Below are 26,382 nucleotides of genomic sequence, written 5' to 3'. Positions count from 1 at the left end.
TGGAAATGACCTCTGAGGGCAGGGGCACTGAGGCTCCCCCAGCAAGCCTGCAGAGGCCCCCAGGCTGTGTGCTGCTGGCACTGGGGGGAAGGATCCAGCCAGGGGGCCCTGGGCAGGCTGCAGAGCTGAGCCCAAACCGACCCCATGGAGCTCAGCAGGGCCAGGGGCAAGGTCCTGCAGCTGGCTCAGGGCAGTGCCAAGCACAGAGCCAGGCTGGGGCAGGAGGGGCTGGAGCTGCCTAGCAGAACAGGAAGGTGTGAATGGAGCCAGAGGAAGCCTCCTTGCCTGGGTAAGGATTTTCTGCCTCTCAAGGGACTCCTGCTTGGTGTTTGGGGGCTAGGAATGGAGGCACTGAGCCATGGTGGTTGGGAGCAGGGGCAGGTACTGAGCATCTCTACAGGGGCATCCTAGAAGGGACCTCCAGAGCTCCCCCAGCCCAACCCCCTGCACCCAGCAGGGACATCCTCCACTGGAGCAGGTTGCCCAGAGCCCTGCCCAGCCTCACCCTGAGTATCTCCAGGGCTGGGGCTGCAAATCCCTCCCTGGGCAGCCTGCTGCAGTGTTCCAGCAGCCTGCTGGTGCAGAGCTTGTTCCTAAATGCACCCTTGAGGGACTGCTGCCCATCTGGAGTGGCAGCAAGCTGGAAGGTTGACCCTGGGATCTGCCTGCCAGGGAGGTCTCAGCCCTGGTCTCCCTGAGGCTGGAGAACCTCTGCCCCTCTCAGATGGGAGAGATCTGAGCCTGAAGCATCTCTGCTGCTGTCTGGAGATGTTCTCCCTCTCCTTCAAGAAGCTTTTAGCTTTCATCCCAGAGAGGGATGAGTAACCCTCGGGGGTGGTTGTGAAGAGGAGTTCTCACCCTTCCCTCAGCTCCATCAGAAGCTCTTCAAGAGGCAGTTAACAAATAACCTTCCCTCGGGAGAGATTAGCTGCCGATCCCCACTCAGTGGCTGCTCCTTTGGAGCCGTCCTTGGCACCTCCGGCGAGTGGCTGAGCTCCCTCTGCACCCCGCTGCGCAGCGCCCCCCCCCGGGATCGCTGCCGGCACTCAGGAGCCCCCCGGCAGCACCTCCTGCCCTGACTGCTCCGGGCAGCCCCCAGCAGCACCTCCTGCCCTGATGGCTGTGGGCAGCCCCCAGCAGCACCTCCTGCCCTGATGGCTGTGGGCAGCCCCCAGCACCTCCTGCCCTGATGGCTGTGGGCAGCCCCCAGCAGCACCTCCTGCCCTGGTGGCTGTGGGCAGCCCCCAGCAGCACCTCCTGCCCTGATGGCTGTGGGCAGCCCCCAGCAGCTCCTGCCCTGATGGCTGTGGGCAGCCCCCAGCAGCTCCTGCCCTGACTGCTCCGGGCAGCCCCCAGCACCTCCTGCCCTGATGGCTGTGGGCAGCCCCCAGCAGCACCTCCTGCCCTGGTGGCTGTGGGCAGCCCCCAGCAGCTCCTCCTGCCCTGATGGCTGTGGGCAGCCCCCGGCAGCACCTCCTGCCCTGATGGCTGTGGGCAGCCCCCAGCACCTCCTGCCCTGATGGCTGTGGGCAGCCCCCAGCAGCACCTCCTGCCCTGATGGCTGTGGGCAGCCCCCAGCAGCACCTCCTGCCCTGATGGCTGTGGGCAGCCCCCAGCACCTCCTGCCCTGACTGCTCCGGGCAGCCCCCAGCAGCACCTCCTGCCCTGACTGCTCCGGGCAGCCCCCAGCAGCACCTCCTGCCCTGATGGCTGTGGGCAGCCCCCAGCAGCAGCTCCTGCCCTGATGGCTGTGGGCAGCCCCCAACACCTCCTGCCCTGATGGCTGTGGGCAGCCCCCAGCACCTCCTGCCCTGACTGCTCCGGGCAGCCCCCAGCAGCAGCTCCTGCCCTGATGGCTGTGGGCAGCCCCCCAGCAGCAGCTCCTGCCCTGATGGCTGTGGGCAGCCCCCAGCAGCAGCTCCTGCCCTGATGGCTGTGGGCAGCCCCAGCACCTCCTGCCCTGACTGCTCCGGGCAGCCCCCAGCAGCAGCTCCTGCCCTGATGGCTGTGGGCAGCCCCCAGCAGCAGCTCCTGCCCTGATGGCTGTGGGCAGCCCCCAGCAGCACCTCCTGCCCTGATGGCTGTGGGCAGCCCCCAGCACCTCCTGCCCTGACTGCTCCGGGCAGCCCCCAGCAGCAGCTCCTGCCCTGATGGCTGTGGGCAGCCCCCAGCAGCAGCTCCTGCCCTGATGGCTGTGGGCAGCCCCCAGCACCTCCTGCCCTGACTGCTCCGGGCAGCCCCCAGCAGCAGCTCCTGCCCTGATGGCTGTGGGCAGCCCCCAGCAGCAGCTCCTGCCCTGATGGCTGTGGGCAGCCCCCAGCAGCAGCTCCTGCCCTGATGGCTGTGGGCAGCCCCCAGCAGCACCTCCTGCCCTGATGGCTGTGGGCAGCCCCCAGCACCTCCTGCCCTGACTGCTCCGGGCAGCCCCCAGCAGCAGCTCCTGCCCTGATGGCTGTGGGCAGCCCCCAGCAGCACCTCCTGCCCTGATGGCTGTGGGCAGCCCCCAGCAGCACCTCCTGCCCTGATGGCTGTGGGCAGCCCCCAGCAGCTCCCTTGGCAGGAGTTTGGGAGGCTGAGCTCTGTGCTGTGGCGGCAGAGAGCTGCCCAGGCCCTGCTCCTGCTCCCCCTGAGCTGCAGCTGAGCTCTGCACAGCTCCCTGCTCCGCAGGGCAGGTCTTGGAGGCAGTGTCAGGGAAACCTGGGGACGGTGCAGGGCTGTCCAGCAGCCTCCAGGCAGCCTGGAGCAAAGGCTGTGGGATGTGCAACCACTCATCTGAAGGGAGTTATTCTGCCTTTCTCCAGCCCAGCCTTGGTGCAGAGCAGGGGGAGAGCTCAAACCCCAAGCAAACCCAGGAGGGAAGGAAGGAAGGCAAAGCTCCTGCCACATCCTCTTGCCCACAGCTGCCAGGGGCACAGCCCTTGCCAAGGCTGCCAGGACCCTCTCTGATGGCAGAGAGCAGCTCCCCCACACTCTCCTGCCCCTGCAAGAGCAGCAAGCTGACATCTGCAGCCCTGCAGGGCTGCTCCAACACCTGGCTTTGCTTTCGGGACCGCCGTGAGGCTTTGCTGTCCTCCCACACCCCTGGCAGCTGTGTTCTGAGGTGGAAAGCAGCCCCCTGGAGAGAGCCCTCGGAGGCCTGGTGGAGAGTAAGTGCTGCATGGGACAGCAATGTGCCCTTAAGGCCAAGAGGGCCGAGGGGAGCCCGGGGGGCATGGGGAGGAGTGTGGCCAGCAGGGCTGGGGAGGTTCTCCTCACCTCTGCTCTGCCCTGCCGAGACCACAGCTGGAAAGCTGTGTCCAGTTCTGAGGTCCCCAGTGCCAGAGGGCTGGGGATGCACTGGAGAGCATCCCACCAGGGTGATGAAGAGCCTGGAACATCAGTCCTGAGGTCCTGACCTGGGGCTGGTTTGTCTGGAGGGGTGTAAGAGGCTGTGAGGCTGCTGGAGCCTGGAGCAGGCTGCCCAGAGAGGCTGTGGAGTCTCCTCTGGAGCCTTTCCAGCCCCCCCTGGCTGTGTCCTGGGTGCCCTGCTCTGGCAGGGGGCTGGGCTGGGTGCTCTCTGGGGGTCCCTTCCAGCCCTGCCCTGCTGTGCTGTGTATCCCCCCCCCGGTGTGAGCAGGCAGCAGCTCCCAGGCTGTTGATGACCCAATTAGGCTGAGATTTAGGAGCAGTTTGCACTCCCCATAAACTTCAGCTCTTCTGGCTGGGGGTTTGGGTGGTTGTTTTGCTTTAGCAACAGCCTCCTTCATCCATCACAGCCTCAGCTCCCAGCTCCTGCTGCTAATATATGGCTGCAATACAGCTGCAGTGCCTCTGCCTGTGCTGTGGTGGCCAACTGCTCTTTCCCGGGGCTCCCCAGCACCCCAGCCCCGCTCACCGCTGGCTCCTGGCACTCTGGGCCCTGCTCCTGGGACTCTGAGCCAGGAAATTCATTCCAGCAGCTCTCCCCCCACAAAAGGACTCCTCCAGGCTGTGTCTGCTCCCCTCCCCACTCCCCTGCGGATGTCCTGGGGCACATTTTGGTGTCACCAGCCCCAGAACAAGAGGACACAGTCTCAAACTGTGCCAGGGGAGGTTCAGGCTGGATCTTAGGAAGAAGTTCTTCCCAGAAAGAGAGATTGGCCCTGGGCTGCCCAGGGAGGTGGTGGAGTCCCCATCCCTGGAGGTGTTCAGGAAGAGCCTGGATGAGGCCCTTGGGCCATGGTTGAGTTGATCAGATGATAGGTTGGACTTGATGAGCTCCCAGGTCTTTTCCAACCTGGTTAATTCCCTCCCTCTCCCTCTCCCTCTCCCTCTCCCTCTCCCTCTCCCTCTCCCTCTCCCTCTCCCTCTCCCTCTCCCTCTCCCTCTCCCTCTCCCTCTCCCTCTCCCTCTCCCTGGGGGTCAGGAGGCAGGGGCCAGGCTCTGCTCAGCTGCACCCTGGGATAGGACCAGGGGCAATGGATATAAACTGCAGCACAGGAGCTTCCACCTCAGCATGAGGAGGAACTTCTGCACTGGGAGGGTGGCAGAGCCTGGAGCAGGCTGCCCAGAGAGGCTGTGGAGTCTGCTCTGGAGCCTTTCCAGCCTCCCTGGATGTCTTCTGGGTGCCCTGCTCTGGCAGGGGTCTGGGCTGGGTGATGTCTGGAGGTCCCTTCCAGCCCCTGCCAGGCTGTGATGCTGTGAAGGCCTGGGTGAGGAGAGCCCTGGGGAGGCTGCACTCTCTGCCCAGCTCCCAGGAGGGGGCTGTGCTGTCCCTCTGCCAAGCCAGCAGCAGGTCCAGCTCTGGAGGTGGGCAGGGAGCCATGCAACTGGGAGTGGCTGCTGGCAGCTGCCAAGACCTCACATTTGTAGGTTAGTGATGCAGATGGAATCTCATAAAGCAGTCCCCATCCTGCTTTACTGCTGGGTTAATGATCAGAGCAGGAGCCCAACTGTTTATTGAAACATCAGACAGAGAGGTTTAACAGGAGGCACCGAGGGGGTTGGCTTGGGCCAGCCTTCTGATCCTGAAAGCAGCAACACACTGGGCTGGAGAGGGACCAGCCCCCAGGCTCTATGTGCAGAAGGACAGCCCAGGGCTGTGATGTGACTGGGAGCAGGATGAAGAGGCTGGCAGTGCCACTTCCATGCCTGGCAGCTCCACTGAAGAAGGGCAGGGCCCCATCCCTAACTGGGCTGCCTCCCAGGGCCGGCTGGTGGCAGAGGGGCTGGAGCAGCACAGCTGCCTCTGAAGCCCTCTCCTGTTGCTAGTCAGCAGCACCAACCCAGGAGCCTGCCAAAGGCATTTGCTTCAGCTCCCCTTCTCCTTCCTCCCTGGCACCAGGCAGCTCTGCTAAGGGGCCCTGCTGGCAGCCAGCTTCTCCAGCGTGCTGCATGGACCTGGGGATGGACAATCTCTGCCAGCTCTGCTCTCCTCTCCTCCTGGCAGCTGGAGCTGGCCCAGGGCTGATGTGATTCCCTGCTGGAGAAATCCCTCCAGGCAGCCCCTGGTGCAGGCTGACACCTGGCTCTGAGCTGGGAAGCTGGCTCCTGAGGGCTGGGGGATTTGGTTTGCAGCTCCTGTGGGCCATGGGGTTGCCACCTCTGCAGCCTGGTGCTAAGCTGGTTGGCCTGGGCTGTGCTGGGCTCAGAGGAGCAGGGCAGGAGTTCCTAGGCTTGGCTGGGAGAATTCAGCCCCCAGAGGGGTTGGCCTCTCTCCACAGGCTGCAGTGGGACTGCAGGTGAAGGCTTTTGTCCCTCTGCTGCAGGGAGAGGCTGATGTCTGCACAGGCACAGCAAACTTCCTTCAGCAGCCTCCTCTCTGGGCTCCCCTGCAGAGCCCTGGCTGCAGGGCTGCTGGGCAGGAGGCTCTTCCAGCCCCTGCCATGCTCTGATCCTGTGACCAGCTGCAGGGCAGACAGAAACTCCTTGCACTGAGGCTGGGGAGAGCCTGGCACAGGCTGCCCAGGGAGGCTGTGGCTGCCTCCTGCCTGGAGGTGCTGAGGGCCAGGCTGGATGAGGCCCTGGGCAGGCTGTGCTGGTGGGAGGGGTCCCTGCCCAGGGCTGGATGATCTTTCAGGTCCTTCCCAACCCAAGCCATTACTCTCTGCTTCTGTGACACCTTTGCCTCCCCACCCTCCCCACCCATCCTGACACAATTGCTCCCTTCCCCGAGCCAGACCCTGTCTGCAGATGGCAGAGGTGCAGCTGAAGGAAGGCCACACAGTCCCTGAGCTGCCAGCTCCTCGGGAGCTTCCCCTCCCAGCTCCTGGGCATCTTCTCCAGGATCCCACTGCTCTGATTCCTTCTGCAGCTCTTTACCTTCCATTATTTATAAGCAGCACATCCAGCCCTCCCCTGGCAGCGCTGGAGGGCGGCAGGAAGGAAGGTGGGAGCACAATTTGGGTGAGGTTTCCATAGCTACCTCGCTGCTAAATGGGGCTGGGGGAGGGGGGGACTGCTGCTCCCAGGCAGCCAACACACACAGGCACACACAGACACACAGACACACGTGTGCAGGCACACACAGGCACACAGACACACAGACACACGTGTGCAGGCACACACAGGCACACAGACACACAGACACACGTGTGCAGGCACACACAGGCACACAGACACACAGACACACATGTGCAGGCACACACAGGCACACATGTGCAGGCACACACAGGCACACATGTGCAGGCACACACAGACACACAGATGTGCAGGCACACACAGGCACACAGACACACAGACACACGTGTGCAGGCACACACAGGCACACAGACACACAGACACACATGTGCAGGCACACACAGGCACACAGACACACAGACACACATGTGCAGGCACACACAGGCACACATGTGCAGGCACACACAGGCACACATGTGCAGGCACACACAGACACACAGATGTGCAGGCACACACAGGCACACAGACACACAGACACACGTGTGCAGGCACACACAGGCACACAGACACACAGACACACGTGTGCAGGCACACACAGGCACACATGTGCAGGCACACACAGGCACACATGTGCAGGCACACACAGACACACAGATGTGCAGGCACACACAGGCACACAGACACACAGACACACGTGTGCAGGCACACACAGGCACACATGTGCAGGCACACACAGGCACACATGTGCAGGCACACACAGGCACACATGTGCAGGCACACACAGACACACAGATGTGCAGGCACACACAGGCACACAGACACACAGACACACGTGTGCAGGCACACACAGGCACACAGACACACAGACACACGTGTGCAGGCACACACAGGCACACAGACACACAGACACACATGTGCAGGCACACACAGGCACACATGTGCAGGCACACACAGGCACACATGTGCAGGCACACACAGACACACAGATGTGCAGGCACACACAGGCACACAGACACACAGACACACGTGTGCAGGCACACACAGGCACACAGACACACAGACACACATGTGCAGGCACACACAGGCACACATGTGCAGGCACACACAGACACACAGATGTGCAGGCACACACAGGCACACGCAGACACACAGACACACGTGTGCACGCACACACAGCGCACACAGACACACAGACACACAGACACACGTGTGCAGGCACACTCAGCACACTCAGGCACACACAGACACACATGTGCAGGCACACACAGACACAGATACACGTGTGCAGGCACACTCAGGCACACATGTGCACGCACACACAGCACACACAGGCACACATCTCCCAACAAGTGCACCCAGCCTCAGCCTTGCTCTGCCTCTTCCAGCCTCCTGCTGTGTATTCCAAGGGATCCTTGCTGCAGGCAGAAGTGACAGGGCAGCAGTGCTGCTGTCGGCTGCAGGAGCAGGGTGAGGAGCAGGGAGATGAGCTGGGAGGTGCACAGAGGGTGTTGCAGGGGGAGTTGCAGGGGGTGAGGAGCAAGCAGATGCACGGGGAGGCAATGCAGAGGCTCCACAGGGTGATGAGCTGGGTGTTGCAGAGGGTGAGGAGCCGGGGGGTGCAGCGGGGGCCGCAGAGGGTATCGCACAGGTTGTTTCCCCCCTCTCGCCTCCAGCCCTGGGTCCCGCTCGGGCCCCGCAGCATCCTCGGGGACGTTTCGCCGCCGCCGTCGCGCCGCGGAGGCCGGAGGGGGCCTGGCGCCCTCTGGTGGCGCATGGCAGCGCTGCAGCCGCCCAGCGGCCGTGCGGGTAGGAGCGCAGCGCGGCGGAGCGGCGCGGCTGGGGAGGCAGCTCCAGGGAGCATCCAGGCCGAGCCCCCTGCCGGAGCAGGGCACACAGGAACACAGCCAGGTGGGGCTGGAAAGTCTCCAGAGAAGGAGGCTCTCTGGGCAGCCTGCTCCAGGCCTCCAGCACCCTCACACCAAAGAAGTTTCTCCTCCTGTTGCTCAGCTGCTGTGTTCCAGCCTGGACCTGTTGTCCTTGTCCCATCACTGGGCACCACCGTTGACCTTACACCGCCGCTGCCGCGAAACCAGGGCGAGTTTTCCACCAGCCGGAGGGGAGGGGAGAGGCTAGCAGGCAGAAGCGTAGGTGTTAAGTGGCTGTGAGCGATGCATAACCTGTGCCCCCTGGGACTCCGCCGAGACAGCATCCTGCTCCTCCGGCAGCGGGAAGGGCTGCTGCTGAGAGCAGGGTAGGCAGCTCCCCCCCCCTCCCCCTGCACCCCCCCCACCCCTCCCCCTGCGCCCCCCCCCCTCCGCCTGCACCCCCCCCAGCCCTCCCCCTGCGCCTCCCCACCCCTCCCCCTGCACCCCCCCCAGCCCTCCCCCTGCACCTCCCCACCCCTCCCCCTGCACCCCCCCACCCCTCCCCCTGCGCCCCCCCACCCTTCCCCCTGCACCGCCCCCCCCTCCCCCTGCACCTCCCCACCCCTCCCCCTGCACCCCCCCCAGCCCTCCCCCTGCGCCTCCCCTCCCCTCCCCCTGCACCCCCCCACCCCTCCCCCTGCACCCCCCCCAGCCCTCCCCCTGCGCCCCCCCCTCCCCCTGCGCCCCCCCCTCCCCCTGCGCCCCCCCCTCCCCCTGCACCCCCCCACCCCTCCCCCTGCGCCTCCCCCCCCCTCCCCCTGCACCCCCCCACCCCTCCCCCTGCGCCTCCCCACCCCTCCCCCTGCGCCCCCCCACCCCTCCTCCTGCACCCCCCCCACCCCTCCCCCTGCACCCCCCCACCCCTCCCCCTGCACCTCCCCTCAGCCCTCCCCCTGCACCCCCCTACACCTCCCCCTGCACCCCCCCCCCCCCCTGCACCCCCCCAGCCCTCCCCCTGCACCCCCCCCCCCCCTCCCCCTGCACCCCCCCAGCCCTCCCCCTGCGCCCCCCGCGTCTGCCGGGCAGCGGCTCGGGCTGATTGCCCGCGGCGGCAGTGCGGAAGGTAGGAGCCTGGCGCTTTTCGCTGCCTCAGCCTCTGCACGGAGCACCTAGGACCTGTGCTCCGATGGCTCAGCCCTGACGGTGCCCGGGGGCAGGCAGGATCCATCCCTGCTGGCGCTCAGCTGCCTTTCCCCAGCCCTGCCGAGGGAGGAGAGGAGCAGCTCGGGCAGGAGCCCTGCTGCAGCCTGGGAGTCGATCGCTCCGGAGAGCCTTGCAGGGATTAAGTTAGCTGACGTCCGCTGCACGCCCGGGGCTGAGCCTTCTCACACCCAGGCACCACTCCTGAAGCACCCAGGGCCTGCAGGCTCGCTCCCACCCAGGCACAGGCTGCAGGGCCCCTCTCCACCGCTGCCAGGTGTGCCAGGGCAAAGCTGAGAGCAGGAGAAGGAAAAGCTGCAGGCAGTGGATTTGCAAGAAAATAGGAGTGGAGAGGCAGGCAGCAGGGACTTCCTGCCTGAAGGATCAGCTGGATGCAGGGAAAATGTGTCTGAGGAGAGCAGAGCAGGTGTGGAGGGCAAGCAGCATGGAAGTTTGCAGCTGAGGAGGGCAGAATTTAGCTCCTCTCCATCCCCCTTGGCTTGAGCATCCATCCCCTCCATGCCCCTGCAGGGTTAGCTCTGTCACACCATGCCCCCTGTGACACACAGCCTCAGCACTGCCCTGTGTCCACAGCACCCAGGGTCGGGACTGGTGGCTGCTGGAGCAGCTGTGGCTTCTGCTGGGAGATGGCCTGGATGATGGGAATCATCCTCCTGTGCCCTGGGAAGCAAAGGTCCCTGGCAGCCCAGAGCCAGCTGAGTGCTGAGCTGCAGCCAGAGCAGGGAGAGAGCAGCACAGGGAGGGGATTCTGCCCCTCTGCTCTGCCCCCACCTGCAGCACTGCCTCCAGCTCTGGGGCCCCCAGCACAGGAAGGACCTGGAGCTGCTGGAGAGGCTCCAGAGGAGGCCATGAGGATGAGCAGAGGCTGCAGAACCTCCCCTGTGGGGCCAGGCTGGGAGAGCTGGGGCTGTGCAGTCTGGAGAAGAGAAGGCTCCAGGGAGAGCTCAGAGCAGCTTCCAGCAGCTGAAGGGCTCCAGGAGAGCTGGGGAGCGACTCTGGACAAGGGCTGGGAGTGCCAGGCTGAGGAACAATGGCTTTGAGCTGGGAGAGGAGAGACTGAGAGTGGAGAGGAGGAAGAAATTGTTGAGAGTGAGGCTGGGGAGAGCCTGGCACAGGCTGCCCAGGGAGGCTGTGGCTGCCTCCTGCCTGGAGGTGTTGAGGGCCAGGCTGGATGAGGCCCTGAGCAGCCTGTGCTGGTGGGAGGGGTCCCTGCCCAGGGCAGGGGGCTGGAGCTGGATGAGCTTTGAGCTCCCTTCCAACCTCAACCCCTCCATGGCTCTGTGCAGCCCCAGCCCAAGGGATGCTCTGCAGTAAGTCTGTGCCAGATCTGCCTTGATGCTGTCAGCTCCCTGAGTGCTAGCTGCAGGCCCTGGCCCTGCAAGCAGTCTCTGTGGCATCATCAGGGTCCCCAAGCCCTGTGCCCTGCTGCCTTTCACCTCCCTGTGCCTGTGGAGCAGGCAGTGTGGCCATGGGGCTGCTGTCTGCCTCTCAGCAGCGGCAGCAGCGCTGCTCAAGGCACTTCTGGCTCTCAGTGTGAAGGCCTCAGAAGTGGCTGCTCCCAGGGACAGGGACAAGAAAGACTCTCCTCAAGTGCTGAAGCTCTGCCACTGCAGGGGTTGGTATCCCTCTGCCTGGGGAGAAAAGAAACCTCTGGGGGAGATGGGGCTGGGGAGGGAGATGGGGCTGGGGAGGGGGAGATGGGGCTGGGGGGAGGGAGATGGGGCTGGGGAAGGGGAGATGGGGCTGGGGGGAGGGAGATGGGGCTGGGGGGGAGATGGGGCTGGGGATGGGGAGATGGGGCTGGGGGGGGGGAGATAGGGCTGGGGAGGGGGAGATGGGGCTGGGTGGGGGGGAGATAGGGCTGGGGAGGGGGAGATGGGGCTGGGTGGGGGGGAGATGGGGCTGGGTCAGCATTTGCAAGCAGGACCCTGCCCCAGCCTCAGCTGCTCACACTTGTGGTTGGTTTCTGAATGATTCCTTCTGCTCCTCAAGGCTGCCTGGGGTCTGCCTGGGGTCTGCCCAGGTGCCAGGCACAGAGCCACAGCTCCAGGGAGCCACAGATTGGTTTGGGGTGGAGAGGACCTTACAAGATCTCCTTTCTGCCTGCTCTGCCCCTTTGGCTGTTGGGGAAGGGGCTGGGGAGCAGCAGCTGAGGGCCCTGGGGGTGTTCAGCCTGGAGCAGAGGAGGCTGAGGGAGACCTCCTGGCTCTCTGCAGCTCCCTGGGGGGAGGCTGCAGCCGGGGGGGGTTGGGATCTGCTCCCCAGTCTCAGGGGATGGAAGGAGAGGCAATGGCCTGGAACTGTGCCAGGGGAGGCTGAGGTTGGAGAGGAGGAAGAGTGTCTTTGGTGCCAGAGTGGCCAGGGCCTGGCAGAGGCTGCCCAGGGGGATGGTGGAGCCCCCGTGCCAGGAGGGGCTGTGGCTCTTGGGGCCATGGCTTAGGTGGGGCTGGGCCAGGGGTGGGAGCTGATGATCCTGGAGGTCTTTTCCAAGCCCAACCATCCTGTGCCTGCCCAGAGCAGCAGCCATGGGGCCTGGCAGAACCCAGCTTCAGCTTTCTTCCTGTGCTCCCCTTCCCACCGGCCTGGGACCTGGCAGGGCTGCTGCAGAGCTGCCAGGGCCAGCCCTGCACCAGGCAGCGCTGCTCTCTCTCTGCTTTAGTTGTTGCTTTGCTGCTTCTGTTCATCAGTTCAATGTTTCACAGCTGAGATCCAAGCAGGAGCTGAAGAGCTCAAACAGTGCAGCAGAAGGCTGTGCTGGCATGGATGGGCCCCTGCCTGCCTGCTCAGCCCCAGGAGCAGCTCAGCCTGGCATCAGCTAGGGAGCAAAGCCCCAGTGCCTCTGCATCCCAGCTGCTCAGCCCCTCCAGGCTCTGCCCTGGCCCCGTGGAAGGTGAGAGCTGGGAGCAGCCCTTCCCCGGCCAGCCAGGGCCAGGCCACCTCGACCCCCGGGCAGGACGTGCCTGGCAGCCCTGGCCATGGCTCCCCCCTCTGCCCCCTGCCAGGCTCTGTGCTCTCCTGGCTGCTGCCAGCCCCCTGGCAGGTTGTTTGCAACCTGTTCAGGGATGAGGGAAGCAGCAGCCAGGCTTTGGGCTCTCCTGGGGGGGGGTGGGTGCAGAGTGAGGTGACTGGGGGGCTCCACAGAGCCACCCAAGGTGCTGCTGCTCCCAGCCTGGCTCCAGCTGCAGGCTGCTGTCTGGAGGCTGCCCAGTGCTCAGGGATGCTTGTTGCTATTCAGCATCCATGGGCAGCAGGAGGAGGCCCTCCAAGGGCATCTTCTCCAACCCCTGCAGCCCCAGGGACAGCTCCAGCTGGAGCAGGCTGCCCAGGGACCCCTCCAGGCTGAGCTTGGATGGCTGCAGGGATGGAGCCTCAGCCCCCTCCCTGGGCAGCCTGTGCCAGGCTCTCCCCAGCCTCCCTGTGCAGAGCTTCCTCCTCTCCAGGCTCAGTCTCTCCTCTCCCAGCTCAAAGCCATTGTTCCTCAGCCTGGCACTCCCAGCCCTTGTCCAGAGTCCCTCCCCAGCTCTCCTGGAGCCCTTCAGCTGCTGGAAGCTGCTCTGAGCTCTCCCTGGAGCCTCCTCCAGGCTGCACAGCCCCAGCTCTCCCAGCCTGGCCCCACAGGGGAGGCTCTGCAGCCTCTGCTCATCCTCATGGCCTCCTCTGGAGCCTCTCCAGCAGCTCCAGGTCCCTCAATCTTCTCCAGCCCCTCCTGCCCTGGGCTGTGCACTGCAGTCATTGTTGCCCTCTTGTCTTGCCCCTGCCAGCACGGTGTGGCCCCTGCTGACACTGCTCTGCCTTCTTCTTGTCTTAGTCTCATTGCATCATTATTACTGTGCTGTTTATGATGATTAATATTAGTGTTGTGATGGTGATTAACGATTGCTCTCCCTCAGCAGCCCCCCAGATGCTGCCCCAGCAGAGCCTCCTCTGCTGCTGCCTTCCCTCCAGCAGGGCAGCTGAAGGTTGGTGCTGGCAGGGAAGGAGCTGGCTCCCAGCAAGCAGAAGGTTTGCTGGGTGGATGAAACCTTGCAGTGGCTGAGGCAGGGCTCTGCTGGCTCTGCCTTTATGCTAATGTTTCACTCAATAAAGCCTCAGCTCTTGCAGCAGTTCCCTATCAGCTGCAAGCTGCAGCAGGCAGGGCCAGCAGGGGCTCAGGAGCAGGGAGGGCAGCTCCAGAGCCCAGGGCCGGGCAGGCAGGGGAAGGCTTCAGCAGCAGCAGCAAGGGGCTGGCCAGGCTGCAGGGGAATGCAGACGCTGCTGGCTGCAGCAGAGCTCCCAGCAAGGCCAGCAGCACAGCCCAGGGACGGGCAGGGGGCTGGAGGAGGGCCCTGGGGAGCCCCAAAGGGGCTGGGGGGGCTGCAGTGTCCGCCTGGGACACCTCAGTGTCTGCTGAGAGAGCTGGGGCTGGGAAATGCTGGAGCAGGCTGCCCAGGGATGTGGCTGGGCTGGGGGTGGAAAGCTGCAGAGGAGACTCCACTGGGGCTGGACTCAATGACCTTTGGAGGTCCCTTCCAAGCCAGAGCACTCTCTGATCCTGTTCCCCTCTGGGCAGCCTGCTCCAGGCTCTGCCACCCTCACAGGCACAAAGCTTTCCCTCCTGTTCCCCTGGCACCTCTCCTGCTCCAGCCTGCCCCCAGTGCCCCTGGTGCCATCCCTGAGCAGAGCCTGGCTCCAGGCCTGCCCATCTTGATCCCCAGCCATGAGGGCAGCCCTCAGGCTCAGGACCATGCCAGTGTGGGGAGGGGAAGGCCCAGGTGAGCCTGCTGAAGGGCAGATGCAGACCCAAACCTCCCTGACCCTTTGGGGGCCTAACTACATTGGCAGCCCCTGCCCTCTGCCAGCAGGGCACAGAGAGGATGAGCACAGCACAGCTGCTGGCCTGTGAGGGGAGGGTGAGGAGGCTCTGCTGGGCAGTGTCTGAGTGCTAGTGACCCAGAGCAGCCTGCCAGGACCTGCAGCTCTCAGAACAGACCAGCCAGGGTCAGGGTCCCCCTTCTCCAAAGCACCTTTGTGTGGTCTCTGAAGGTGGCTTGGAGAATCAGAGAGTCCTCTGGGTTGGAGAAGAGCTCCAGGGTCATCCAGTCCAGCTCCTGGGTTGCACTTTGTGCCCACTGCTCCTTGTCCTGTCCCTGGCTGACTAAAGGTCTCAGAGCTGTTTCTACTCTCTCCATTGCCAGCAGGATGCAAACCCCTCCAGAGCTCCTGAGCCCAGCCCTCGGGGGCAGGACGGATCACCTGGCAGGAGCTTTGGCAAGGGCTGCAGAGAGAGCTGTGAGGAGCATGCAGCTGATCCTTCCCCCCCCTGGAGAGCTGAGAGGAGTCCCAGCCCATCTGCTGACACCTTGGCTCTTCCTCCCTGCCAGCCTTCACAGCCCTTGCAGCTGGCAGGAGCTTCTCCCCTCCCAGGCCAGGAGCTGTGCTGGGGGTGCTGCTGGGGCAGGAGCCAGCACTGGGCACTGGCAGCACAGGAGGCCAAGGGCAGCCCCAGGCTGGAGGGGTTCCCCGAGGCAGAGCTGTGGTGCTGAGGCCGTGGCTGAGCCCCAGCCCTGGCACAGAGGCAGGGAAGGGTTGGAGTGGAGGAGCTGAAAGGGCTCTTGCACCCCAAATGGGTCTCTGAATGGGGAGCAACCAAGTGCTGGGGGCCAGGCCTTGGAGGGATCATGAAAGTGCCTCACTTGGGAAAGACCTCTGAGATGTGTGGGGTCCTGGAAGGGTTGGCTGGGGAGGGACCTCAGAGCCCAGCTCCAGCCCCTGCCCTGGGCAGGGACCCCTCCCACCAGCACAGCCTGCCCAGGGCCTCATCCAGCCTGGCCCTGAGCACCTCCAGGCAGGAGGCAGAAGATCTCTGAGTGCAGACATTGCCCAACAAGCTGCAGCACAGCTTGGCCACAGCCATCTCCAGCCCCCAGGAGCTTCCTCCTGCTGCCTGTCAGCTCTTTGCCAGCCTGCAGAGAGGCTCTCAGCAGCTTCCAGCTCCTCAGGACCTGGACAAAAGTGACTGAAATGAAGGAGGGGAAGGGAGCAGAGTGGGGGCTGTGGAGGGCCTGAGCCAGGCAGGGGAGCTGCAGGGGCAGGGGAGCTGCAGGGGAGCTGCAGGGGCAGGGGAGCTGCAGGGGCAGGGGAGCTGCAGGGGAGCTGCAGGGGCAGGGGAGCAGCAGGGGCAGGGGAGCAGCATGGGCAGGGGAGCTGCAGGGGCAGGGGAGCAGCAGGGGCAGGGGAGCAGCAGGGGAGCTGCAGGGGCAGGGGAGCAGCAGGGGCAGGGGAGCAGCAGGGGAGCTGCAGGGGCAGGGGAGCAGCAGGGGCAGGGGAGCAGCAGGGGGGCTGCAGGGGCAGGGGAGCAGCAGGGGCAGGGGAGCTGCAGGGGCAGGGGAGCAGCAGGGGCAGGGGAGCAGCAGGGGAGCTGCAGGGGCAGGGGAGCAGCAGGGGAGCTGCAGGGGCAGGGGAGCTGTAGGGGAGCTGCAGGGACAGGGGAGCTGCAGGGGAGCTGCAGGGGCAGGGGAGCTGCAGGGGAGCTGCAGGGGCAGGGGAGCTGCAGGGGCATGGGAGCTGCAGGGACAGGGGAGCTGCAGGGGCAGGGGAGCAGCAGGGGCAGGGGAGCTGCAGGGGGCAGGGGAGCTGCAGGGGAGCTGCAGGGGCAGGGGAGCTGCAGGGGAGCTGCAGGGGCAGGGGTGCTGCAGGGGCAGGGGAGCAGCAGGGGCAGGGGAGCTGCAGGGGAGCTGCAGGGGCAGGGGAGCTGCAGGGACAGGGGAGCTGCAGGGGCAGGGGAGAAGCAGGGGCAGGGGAGCTGCAGGGGGCAGGGGAGCTGCAGGGGAGCTGCAGGGGCAGGGGAGCTGCAGGGGCAGGGGAGCTGCAGGGGAGCAGCAGGGGCAGGGGAGCTGCAGGGGCAGGGGAGCAGCAGGGGAGCTGCAGGGGAGCTGCAGGGGCAGGGGAGCTGCAGGGGCAGGGGAGCTGCAGGGGAGCAGCAGGGGCAGGGGAGCTGCAGGGGAGCTGCAGGGGCAGGGGAGCTGCAGGGGCAGGGGAGCTGCAGGGGAGCAGCAGGGGCAGGGGAGCTGCAGGGGCAGGGGAGCTGCAGGGGCAGGGGAGCAGCAGGGGCAGGGGAGCTGCAGGGGAGCTGCAGGGGAGCAGCAGGGGCAGGGGAGCTGCAGGGACAGGGGAGCTGCAGGGGAGCAGCAGGGGCAGGGGAGCTGCAGGGGAGCTGCAGGGGAGCAGCAGGGGCAGGGGAGCTGCAGGGGCAGGGGAGCAGCAGGGGCAGGGGAGCTGCAGGGGCAGGGGAGCTGCAGGGGCAGGGGAGCAGCAGGGGCAGGGGAGCTGCAGGGGAGCTGCAGGGGAGCAGCAGGGGCAGGGGAGCTGCAGGGACAGGGGAGCTGCAGGGGAGCAGCAGGGGCAGGGGAGCTGCAGGGGAGCTGCAGGGGAGCAGCAGGGGCAGGGGAGCTGCAGGGGCAGGGGAGCAGCAGGGGCAGGGGAGCTGCAGGGGCAGGGGAGCAGCAGGGGCAGGGGAGCAGCAGGGGCAGGGGAGCTGCAGGGGCAGGGGAGCAGCAGGGGCAGGGGAGCAGCAGGGGAGCTGCAGGGGCAGGGGAGCTGCAGGGGCAGGGGAGCTGCAGGGGCAGGGGAGCTGCAGGGGAGCTGCAGGGGCAGGGGAGCAGCAGGGGCAGGGGAGCTGCAGGGGAGCAGCAGGGGCAGGGGAGCTGCAGGGGCAGGGGAGCAGCAGGGGAGCTGCAGGGGGCAGGGGAGCTGCAGGGGGCAGGGGGAGGCTGTGTGGAAGGGATGCTCCAGGAGGCTGAGCCACAGCAGAGCAGAGCTGGAGGCTCAGCTCCAGAGGCATTAGTGCAGAGCTGTTGGCTTTTTGCTGGAGTGAGATGAAAGGGGAAGGAGGGAGGGGGGAGGGGGGAGGGGGGGAGGGGAGGGGGAGGGGGAGGGGGAGGCAGAGTCCTGCAGAAAGCCACTCATTAGTTTTTATCTTCCCAACGACCTTGTTTGGTTCCTTCCTACTTGAAAGCAGCTCCTCTCCTCCTGAAGGCTGGGAGCTGGCTGAGACTTGGGGGGAGGAAGGGAAGAAGGTGGAGTGGGGGCAGGCTGGAAGGAGCTGGGGGAAGAGGAGAGCTATGGAAATGAGACAGCAGCAGTGGGAAGCAAGCTGGGAGCAGGGCTCCTCCTGCTTGCTGAGGCAAGGCACCAGCAGAGCTGGGGGGAGCTGAGCTGTGCCCATGGGGCACAGGAATGGGCACTGCCCTGGGGCTCTGCACACAGCTGGGGGAGCTGAGCTGATGCCCATGGGGCACAGGAATGGGCACTGCCCTGGGGGCTCTGCACAGAGCTGGGGGGGGCTGAGCTGATGCCCATGGGGCACAGGAATGGGCACTGCCCTGGAGGCTCTGCACAGAGCTGGGGGAGCTGAGCTGATGCCCACAGGGAGGGTGGCAGCTCTGGGGTCAGATGGGCACTGCCCTGGGGGCTCTGCACAGAGCTGGGGGGGCTGAGCTGATGCCCATGGGGCACAGGAATGGGCACTGCCCTGGGGCTCTGCACACAGCTGGGGGAGCTGAGCTGATGCCCATGGGGCACAGGAATGGGCACTGCCCTGGGGGTCTGCACACAGCTGGGGGGGGGGGCTGAGCTGATGCCCATGGGGCACAGGAATGGGCACTGCCCTGGGGGCTCTGCACAGAGCTGGGAGGAGCTGAGCTGATGCCCATGGGGCACAGGAATGGGCACTGCCCTGGGGGTCTGCACAGAGCTGGGGGAGCTGAGCTGTGCCCATGGGGCACAGGAATGGGCACTGCCCTGGGGGTCTGCACAGAGCTGGGGGGGCTGAGCTGATGCTCACAGGGAGGGTGGCAGCTCTGGGGTCAGATGGGCACTGCCCTGGGGGCTGAGGGCTGTGCACAGGCAGCCAGGCTCCAGCAGTGGCCTTCACTCAGAGCAGATGCCAGGCACAGGACAGCTCCTGGTGGATACCCTCAGGCTGCCTTTGATAAGCAATGAGTCCAGGAGGATTCCTCCCCTGGATTTAGCCTTTGGGCTTCAAAGGCAACAAAGAGAAATCTGCCTCCTTGATTTTGTTGCCAGCCTACTGCCCTGAGCTGCATCTGGAGCCCAGGCAAGGGAGGGAGCAGAGGTGGTTCAGCTGGGAGCCAGCAGAGGCAAACCAGAGGAAGCCTCTGTAGTAACTCAGAGATCTGCTGGCTGGGTCCTGCATGCATGGCACCAACCAGCACCCAGGGCCAGAGCCCAATGCTCCTGGGCTGCTTCTGCCTAAGGGAGAGCCTCTGAAGAGTGAGCCACAGCTTGGCAGGGCTGGGGAGGGCCCTCTGGAGAGCCACAGCTGGCACTGGGCTGGAGGGGACCCTCCCAGGGCATCCTGTCCACCCCTGCAGCCCCAGGGACCCCTCCAGGCTGAGCTTGGATGGCTGCAGGGATGGAGCCTCAGCCCCCTCCCTGGGCAGCCTGTGCCAGGCTCTCCCCAGCCTCCCTGTGCAGAGTTTCCTCCTGGTGTCCAACCTGACTCTGTCCTGCTCCAGCTCCAAACCACTGCCCCTGGTCCTGTCCCAAACCACTGCCCCTGGTCCTGTCCCCACAGCCCCTTCTGAACAGTCCCTGCCCAGCTGCCTGCAGGTCACCTTCTTTGCAGTGAGGCTGGGGAGAGCCTGGCACAGGCTGCCCAGGGAGGCTGTGGCTGCCTCCTGCCTGGAGGTGCTGAGGGCCAGGCTGGATGAGGCCCTGAGCAGCCTGTGCTGGTGGGAGGGGTCCCTGCCCCTGGGCTTGGAGCTGGATGCTCCTTGAGGTCCCTTCCAGCCCAACCATTCTGTGACTCTCTGAGACTCTCAGCCTGGGACTCTGCCCCCTGAGTCTCTAACCCCAGGAGCTTTGGCCCTCACTCTCTAACCCAGGGGTGATCCTCTCCCCTGGGAGGTTGTACCCTGCCCCAGGGCAGCTGATGCAGGCAGAGCTGTGCCCATGGCAGTGCCTGGCACCCCAGCTCCCTCTCCTGCTGGCTCAGAGCCCTGCCAGCAGGCAGCCTCCCTGCCCAGCTGCCTCCCTGGAGCCTGCAGCAGGCAGGGCAGTGCAGAGCAGGGATGCTGGGGGCAGGGAGGGGAGCAGCAGAGTGCTGCTGGTTAAAATCCTGTCTCATAGCTCAAATAAATGTGAGGAAGATGCCAGGGAAGAAGAGAGACCAACAACCCCCAACAAAGGCAAGCAGAGCCCAGAGCAGGGATCCCAACCACCCTCCTGTGCTCCAATTATCTGTCTTGATGGAACACAGACTGCAGCCTGAGGAGCCAGAAGGTTACCCTGGCAGCTGGGGGAGGTTTTGTTGCTTTGGATGCTCCTCTGCAGCAGCAAACACTTCAGAAGCAAGGAGCTGGCACAGCAGAGCCCAGAGCAGGAGCTCAGCTGGAGCTGCTCAGAGAGCAGTGCCTCAGGTTGCTCAGCTCAAGGAGTTGCCACTGTGGTGCAGAATCAACCACACAGCTGCCAGGGCTGCCAGGGAGCTCAGGGCTCAGCCAGCCCCAGCCCCTGCCATGGGCAGGGACACCTCACCCCACAGCAGGTTGCTCACAGCCACCTCCAGCCTGGCTGCAAACACCTCCAGGCAGGAGGCTGCCACCACCTCCCTGGGCAGCCTGTGCCAGGCTCTCACCACCCTCCTGGGGAACAACTTCTTCCTCACAGCCAAGCTCAATCTCCCAATTCCAGTTCTGCTCCATCCCCCCCAGTCCTGTCCCTCCCTGACACCCTCACAAGTCCCTCCCCAGCTCTCTTGCAGCCCCCTGCAGACCCTGGCAGGCCACAAGGAGGTCTCCTGGGAGCCTTCTCCTCTCCAGCCTGCACAGCCCCAGCTCCCTCTGGCTGTCTCCAGAGCAGAGCAGCTGCAGCCCTCTGAGCAGCTGAGCCTAGCTGAGAGGTGTCCAGGAGGATGGAGACTCCTCTGGCCCAGGAGTGCCAGGAGGGGCCAGGGGGTGCTGGGGCCAGGTCACTGCTGGGGAGACTGCCAGGGGGCTGCCCCATGGGCACAGTCAGACCCTGGAGTCACCTCCCAGGGGCAGCAGTGCAGTCCCCTCCCAGGCCTGGGCCAGCTCCTTCCAGCTGCACCATCAGCTGGGCAGGTTGGGCCAGGGGGGCCCTGGGGGCACTTCCAGCCTGGCACTCTGGGACTCCCTGACCTTAGGCATCCTGCAGCCTCAGCTTGGGGTTACCCAGACCCTGGAGCATCCTGTGCCTGCCCTCTGCTGTGCTGCCCTTCTGGCAACCACCTCCTCCTCCCCCCCTTCAAACACTGAGCTCCTGCAGGGGGGGAGGGAACCTGCAGGGCTGCTAACAGCAGGGGGGGTTCAGCAAGTGGTGCTTCAAGGAGCTGCTGCAGAACCCTCTGCAAAGGGAAGGAGTTTCCAGGAAGCTTCAGAAGCCAGAGGAGGGATCATTTGCTGAGCTTTCTTCAGGTGATTGCTGGTTCTTCTCCTGCTCCATCTTTGGCAGGAGCAGTTCTCCTCTGCCCTTGGCAGCAGCTCCCTCCCTGCTCTGCTTGCAGCCAGCTGCAGCTGGGGCTCCTCTCAGCAGAGCTGAGGCTGGGGGGGGGGGGGGCAGTTTTCAGGGGCTCAGAGAGCAGCAATATTTCCCCCCAGCCCCCTGGCAAGGCCATTTCTCACTGCAGACACAACCATTCTTATGTCACCTGCACAGCAGGGAGCCCTGAGGCTTCCCCAGGCAGCGGCTGGGCCCCACTCAGCCTCCTCAGCTGGCCTCCTCCTGGCCACCAGAAAGCTTTGCCTCACACTCCCCAGCGAGCTGCTCCCTGCTGCAGCCTGGGAGGGTCCTGTGGCGGCAACAAATCTCCCCAGCAGCCTCCCCAGGGAAGATCCAATGGCTCTGGGCTCGCTGGTGTCTCTTCCTCCCCCTTCCTGCCCTGCCTCCCTCTGATCTGGAGGACTCCAGACTCCCATGAAGACACAGGGCTGGAGGCTGCTGAGGACTGCAGCTGCCCTTTGCAGCTGCTGTGATCAGAGACTGCTGGGGACCATGGGGAGAGGGAAAACCCAAGCCCAGCAAAGCTCTTTGGGCTCCTTGCCCCCAGCTGGGTGCAGGGCCCCCAGTTACCCTGCAGACCCCAGGGGCTGGGGGGCAGACTGTGCTGGCAGCCACTTAGGCTGCAGCAGGAGCAGCAACGAAGGCAGCTTTGGGCTGGCCCAGGGCTGTCCTCCTTGCAGGCTGCTGGCACCCAGGGTCCCCCACAGCCCCCACAGGGAGGGTCTGCTGCCCCTCTGCTCTGCCCTGCTGTGCCCACAGCTGCAGTGCTGTGCCCAGTGCTGGGCTCCACAGCTCAGGGGGGACAGAGAGCTGCTGGGGAGAGCCCAGGGCAGGCTGTGAGGATGAGGAAGGACTGGAACAGCTCTGCTGTGAGGAGAGGCTGAGAGCCCTGGGGGTGCTGAGTGTGGAGAGGAGAAGGCTGAGAGGGAGCTGATCAATGCCTCTCAATAGCTGAGGGCTGGGGGTCAGGAGGCAGGGGCCAGGCTCTGGCTGGTGGTGCCCAGGGACAGGACAAGCACCAGCAGGGACAAGCTGGAGCCCAGGAGGTGCCACCTCAGCATGAGGAGAAACTTCCCTGGTGTGAGGCTGCTGGAGCCTGGAGCAGGCTGCCCAGGGAGGTTGTGGAGTCTGCTCTGGAGCCTTTCCAACCCCCTGGATGTCTTCTGGGTGCCCTGCCCTGGGTGCCCTGCCCTGGGTGCCCTGCCCTGGCAGGGGCTTGGGCTGGGTGACCTCTGCAGGTCCCTTCCAGCAGGTCCCTGCCCTGCTGTGGCTCTCTGGTTTCAAGCTCCTTTGCTGGAGGGAGCAACAGTTCCAAGGGAGCAGCAAACAAGTGTGGGATCAGAGAGCACGGCCTGGAGCCGGCAGGAGGAGAGCTGTGAACAGCCTCTCCCCTCCTGGGAGAGCTTTGCGTGGGCACCGAGCAGAGCTTCAGAGGGAGAGGAGTGTGCTGGCAAAGCCCTGGTCCCAGGAGGCTCTGTGGGGAGCTGCTGCTCCGTGCTGGCAGGCAGGGGAGCCGCCGGGGAGCGGAGCACACTCATCAGCGCCAAGCGTTTGATCTCCGCAGGCTGCTGGGGAAGTGGCTGCGAGAGGCAGCAGCTGCTGCTTGGGGCTGCCTCACTCAGCTGGTCTGCCCCAGCCCTTCCCCGGGCTGCCTGCTCTGTCTGTGTGATGAGGCACACTGAACCCAGCCCAAGGAGCAGCTCACGGCCGTCAAAAGCCTGCCCTGAGGCTGAGGTTGCCCAGCGGGGGCTGGGGATGCTCCCTCCCTGGAGCCCTCAGCAGCCCGGGCTAGAGGGAGCTGTCCCTGCCCGCGGCGGGGGGCTTGGAACTGGGTGACCTTGGGGGGGTCCCTTCCGACCCAAATGTGGCTGGCTGAGGCTCTCCAGACAGCCACAGGCTGGGCATCGAACTTTGCCTGGCCGTGCAGAGCCTAAGGAAGGCTCGGGGGGGGCTTGCTGGTCGTGTGGCACCCCGAAGGCACCTGCAGGACCCCAGGGCAGGGCTGGGCTGGGAGTGAGCCAAGGCATTGAGCAGTCGAGCAGCTGATGAGCAGAGGCCTTGCTGCCAGCAGGGCTGGGAGTGTGCTTGGCTCTGGCAGGCTGGAGCCTGGCAAGGGGCACCAGGGCACCACTGCATCAATTCACCACCTGGAAGCTGCCTTCAGCTCCTGCCCAGCTTTAATCAATAAGCTGCACTGGAGTCCCCAGAGGGCTGTGGGAGAGAGCCTCTGAAAGCCTTTCAATTGCTGCCTCTGTCAGGCTTCAGACTCTTGGTGTCCTCTGGTTCTGCCTTCTGCTTCTTAACCCCCCTGCTGCAGTCAGCAGTGACCCACCAGGGCTGGGCTGCTGCCCCCAAAGCTGCTGCCCCCAGAGCTGCTGCCCCCAGAGCTGCACACAGCAGGGAGAGAAACCCAAGGCAAAGAGCTCCTGCTTTAGTGCAATCATCATAATAATCCCAGGCACTAATGAGCTGCCCTCTGCCTCTCCCTTTCTGTCAGCAGTCAATTACCTCTCTAGGCTTCAGCTGCTGCCAGTGGGCACAGCACCACTTAAATCAGGTTTCCCTGAGCCCTGGCCTGCTGCTCAGCCTTGGCTTTAACACCAGGTGAGCTTCTGAGCTTGTTAAGAGCTTTCACTCCCAGGGAGGAAGGAGAAGGTGGAGCTGGCAGAGCAGCTGTGAGGAGAGGGGGCATGGAGGGACCAAGCAGGGGATGAGGTGGGGAAAGCAGAGCCCTTCCTCCTCTGCCTTCAGCAGTTCTGCTTCTGCTGCCTCCCTGGGGTCTCCACCACCACAGATGTCACAGCAGGAGGGAGCAGCAGTGCCTGGAACACTTCCTGGGGCCCCAGCATCATGACAGCCATTGGAGAGCCAGCCCCTGAGCTGTGCTCCTCCACTGCATGCATGGATGCCCCCTGCCAGCCTTGGAAGATGCCCAGACCTCTCCAGGGGCAGCACTCCTGGCTGCAGGCAGGGCACTAAGTCACAGCTGAAGGTTCCAGGCCAAACCAAGAGTTCACTTCTGGCTGGGAGGAAGAAACTGCCCCAAAAGGCTGAGGCAGGCTTCCAGCCCCCACTGCCCCCTGGGCTCAACTGGGAGGTAGAAGAAAGGGGGAGGAGGCAGCTTTCCAGGGGAGGAAGGGCAGACCATCACCACCCAGTGATGGTGGAGAAGGGCTTAGAGGAACCAGGCACACACAGGGCTGAAAGGGACCCAGCTGTGCTGCAAGAAGGCCTCCCCAGGGCAGAGCAGGGGGCAGGATCCCCTCTCTCCAGCTCTGGCTATGGGCACTGGCAGCACAGGCGGCCAAGGGCAGGCAGGAGGAGCAGGCTGTGTGTGGAACCAGATGAGGCAGCTGGAAACCTGGGATCAAAGACCCACAGCATCATCAGGGCTGGGAAAAGAACATCTGAGAGCATCAAGTCCCTGCCCAGCCTGCCTGCAGCTCCCCTGCAGAGACTCAAATGCAGCTCTGAGCTCTCCCTGGAGCCCTCTCTCTTCTCTAGGCTGAGCAGCCCCAACTCTCCCAGCCTGGCCCCACAGGGGAGATTCTGCAGCCTCTGACCATCCTGGTGGCCTCCTCTAACAGGGCAGACTGAGAGTGGAGAGGAGGGAGAAATTGTTGGCAGTGAGGCTGGGGAGAGCCTGGCACAGGCTGCCCAGGGAGGCTGTGGCTGCCTCCTGCCTGGAGGTGCTCAGGGCCAGGCTGGATGAGGCCCTGGGCAGCCTGGGCTGGTGGGAGCTGCCCCTGCCTGTGGCAGGGGGCTGGGGCTGGATGATCCTTGAGGTCCCTTCCATCCCAACCCATGCTGTGATTTCCTCCCCACAAGCCCAGCAAATCCTTCCCCTGGGCAAGGCAGTGCAGCCCTGCCCCAGCAGCCTTCACTGAGTGCTCCTCTGCTCTGCAGGAGCTTGCAGGCAGGGGCAAGGTGACAGCAGGGCTGGCAGAGGTCTCTCCAGCACAGCTCTGCCCCGAGGCTGGCAGCCAGGTGCCATGCAGGGGAGCAAAGCCCTGCTGCAGGTGGGGCAGCAATGCAAGGCTGCTGCTGCTTTAGCTCTTGCTTGCAGTAATTGGCTGAGGAGCTGGATGGAAACAATCAATAGCTCCTGGCCACTGATGAAGGATCTCCCAGCAGCCTGCAGTGTGAAGGAGGTTTCATTAGAGCAGCAAACCCTCCCCAGCAAGGACATCAATGAGAGTTGTGACAGCTGGGCAATCGCTGGGGCCTGAGAGCTGGCGGTGGTGGCAGAGCTCTGCTGCTGAGGGCAAAGGGAGTTCCTGCCCAGGTGGTGTCCCTGCCACTTAAATGGCAGCAGCAACCCCTAGCCAGGCCAGCACTGCCTGCCCAGGGACCCCCCAGGGCAACACTGGCAGCCCCCAGCTCCCTTTCCTGAGCAAACCTCACAGCTGGGCTTGAGCCCTGCACAGCCCCAGGGTCCGGCTGGGGGTTCTGAGGGGCTGAGGCTGCAGGTGGGAAGGAGGGCAGTGGGCAAGCTGCAGCCAGGGCTGGCTCCTGGGAGGGAGGTGGTGTGAAATCCCAGAAGGATGGGGCCTGGGAGAGGCCTCTGCAGGTAGCTGGTTCAACCTCCCCCCTGCTAAAGCAGAGCCACCCAGAGCAGGCTGCACAGGAAGAGAAAGGATCAGAGTCACAGAGCCCTGAAATCACAGAGCCACAGAGCTGCCAGGGCTGCCAGGGAGCTCAGGGCTCAGCCAGCCCCAGCCCCTGCCATGGGCAGGGACACCTCACACCACAGCAGGTTGCTCACAGCCACCTCCAGCCTGGCTGCAAACACCTCCAGGCAGGAGGCTGCCAGCAGCTCCCTGGGCAGCCTGTGCCAGGCTCTCACCACCCTCCTGGGCAACAACTTCTTCCTCACAGCCAATCTCAATCTCCCCACTTCTGGTTCTGCTCCATCCCCCCCAGTCCTATCCCTCCCTGGCACCCTCACAAGTCCCTCCCCAGCTCTCTTGCAGCCCCCTGCAGCCCCTGGCAGGCCACAAGGAGGTCTCCTGGGAGCCTTGTCCTCCCCAGCCTGCACAACCCCAGCTCCCTCAGGCTGTGCTCATCATAGAATCAGAGTCATGAAATCATAGTCAGAGAGTCACAGAATGCTAAAGCCAAAGAATCATCAAATCATGGAATCACAGAGCCAGAGTCATCAGGGTTGGAAAGGACCTTTAGGATCACTCAGTCCAACCACAGCCCAGCTGCCAGGGCCAGCAAACTGCATCCTGAAGCACCACAGCTGCAGCTTCTTGAACCCCTCCAGGGCTGGGGACTCCACCACCCCCCTGAGCAGCCTCTGCCAGGCCCTGACCACTCTGGCACCAGAGACATTTCTCCTCCTCTCCAACCTAACCTCCCCTGGCACAATTCCAGGCCATTGCCTCTCCTTCCACCACCTTTCCCTTTCCCTTTC

The 26,382-nt window shown here is 64.6% G+C and overlaps 1 protein-coding gene across 1 annotated transcript in view; it reads left to right on the top strand.

Moving 5' to 3' along the window:
• LOC128897657 (skin secretory protein xP2-like) overlaps positions 1-25,977 on the top strand; it is a gene marked incomplete at its 3' end in the record, with an annotated part of 31,025 nt that extends 5,048 nt beyond the window's left edge. The window contains exons 2-5 of the mRNA XM_054166468.1: positions 4,322-4,372; positions 8,031-8,163; positions 19,328-19,352; positions 25,965-25,977. Coding sequence (XP_054022443.1) covers positions 4,322-4,372; positions 8,031-8,163; positions 19,328-19,352; positions 25,965-25,977 — 222 coding nt within the window. The remainder of the gene's footprint in view (positions 1-4,321; positions 4,373-8,030; positions 8,164-19,327; positions 19,353-25,964) is intronic.
• Positions 25,978-26,382: the final 405 nt, after the last annotated feature.

Source organism: Dryobates pubescens, chromosome 13 (assembly GCF_014839835.1).
Source record: "Dryobates pubescens isolate bDryPub1 chromosome 13, bDryPub1.pri, whole genome shotgun sequence".
NCBI classification, from domain to species: domain Eukaryota; kingdom Metazoa; phylum Chordata; class Aves; order Piciformes; family Picidae; genus Dryobates; species Dryobates pubescens.
This window is presented reverse-complemented; position numbering and strand designations above follow the sequence as displayed.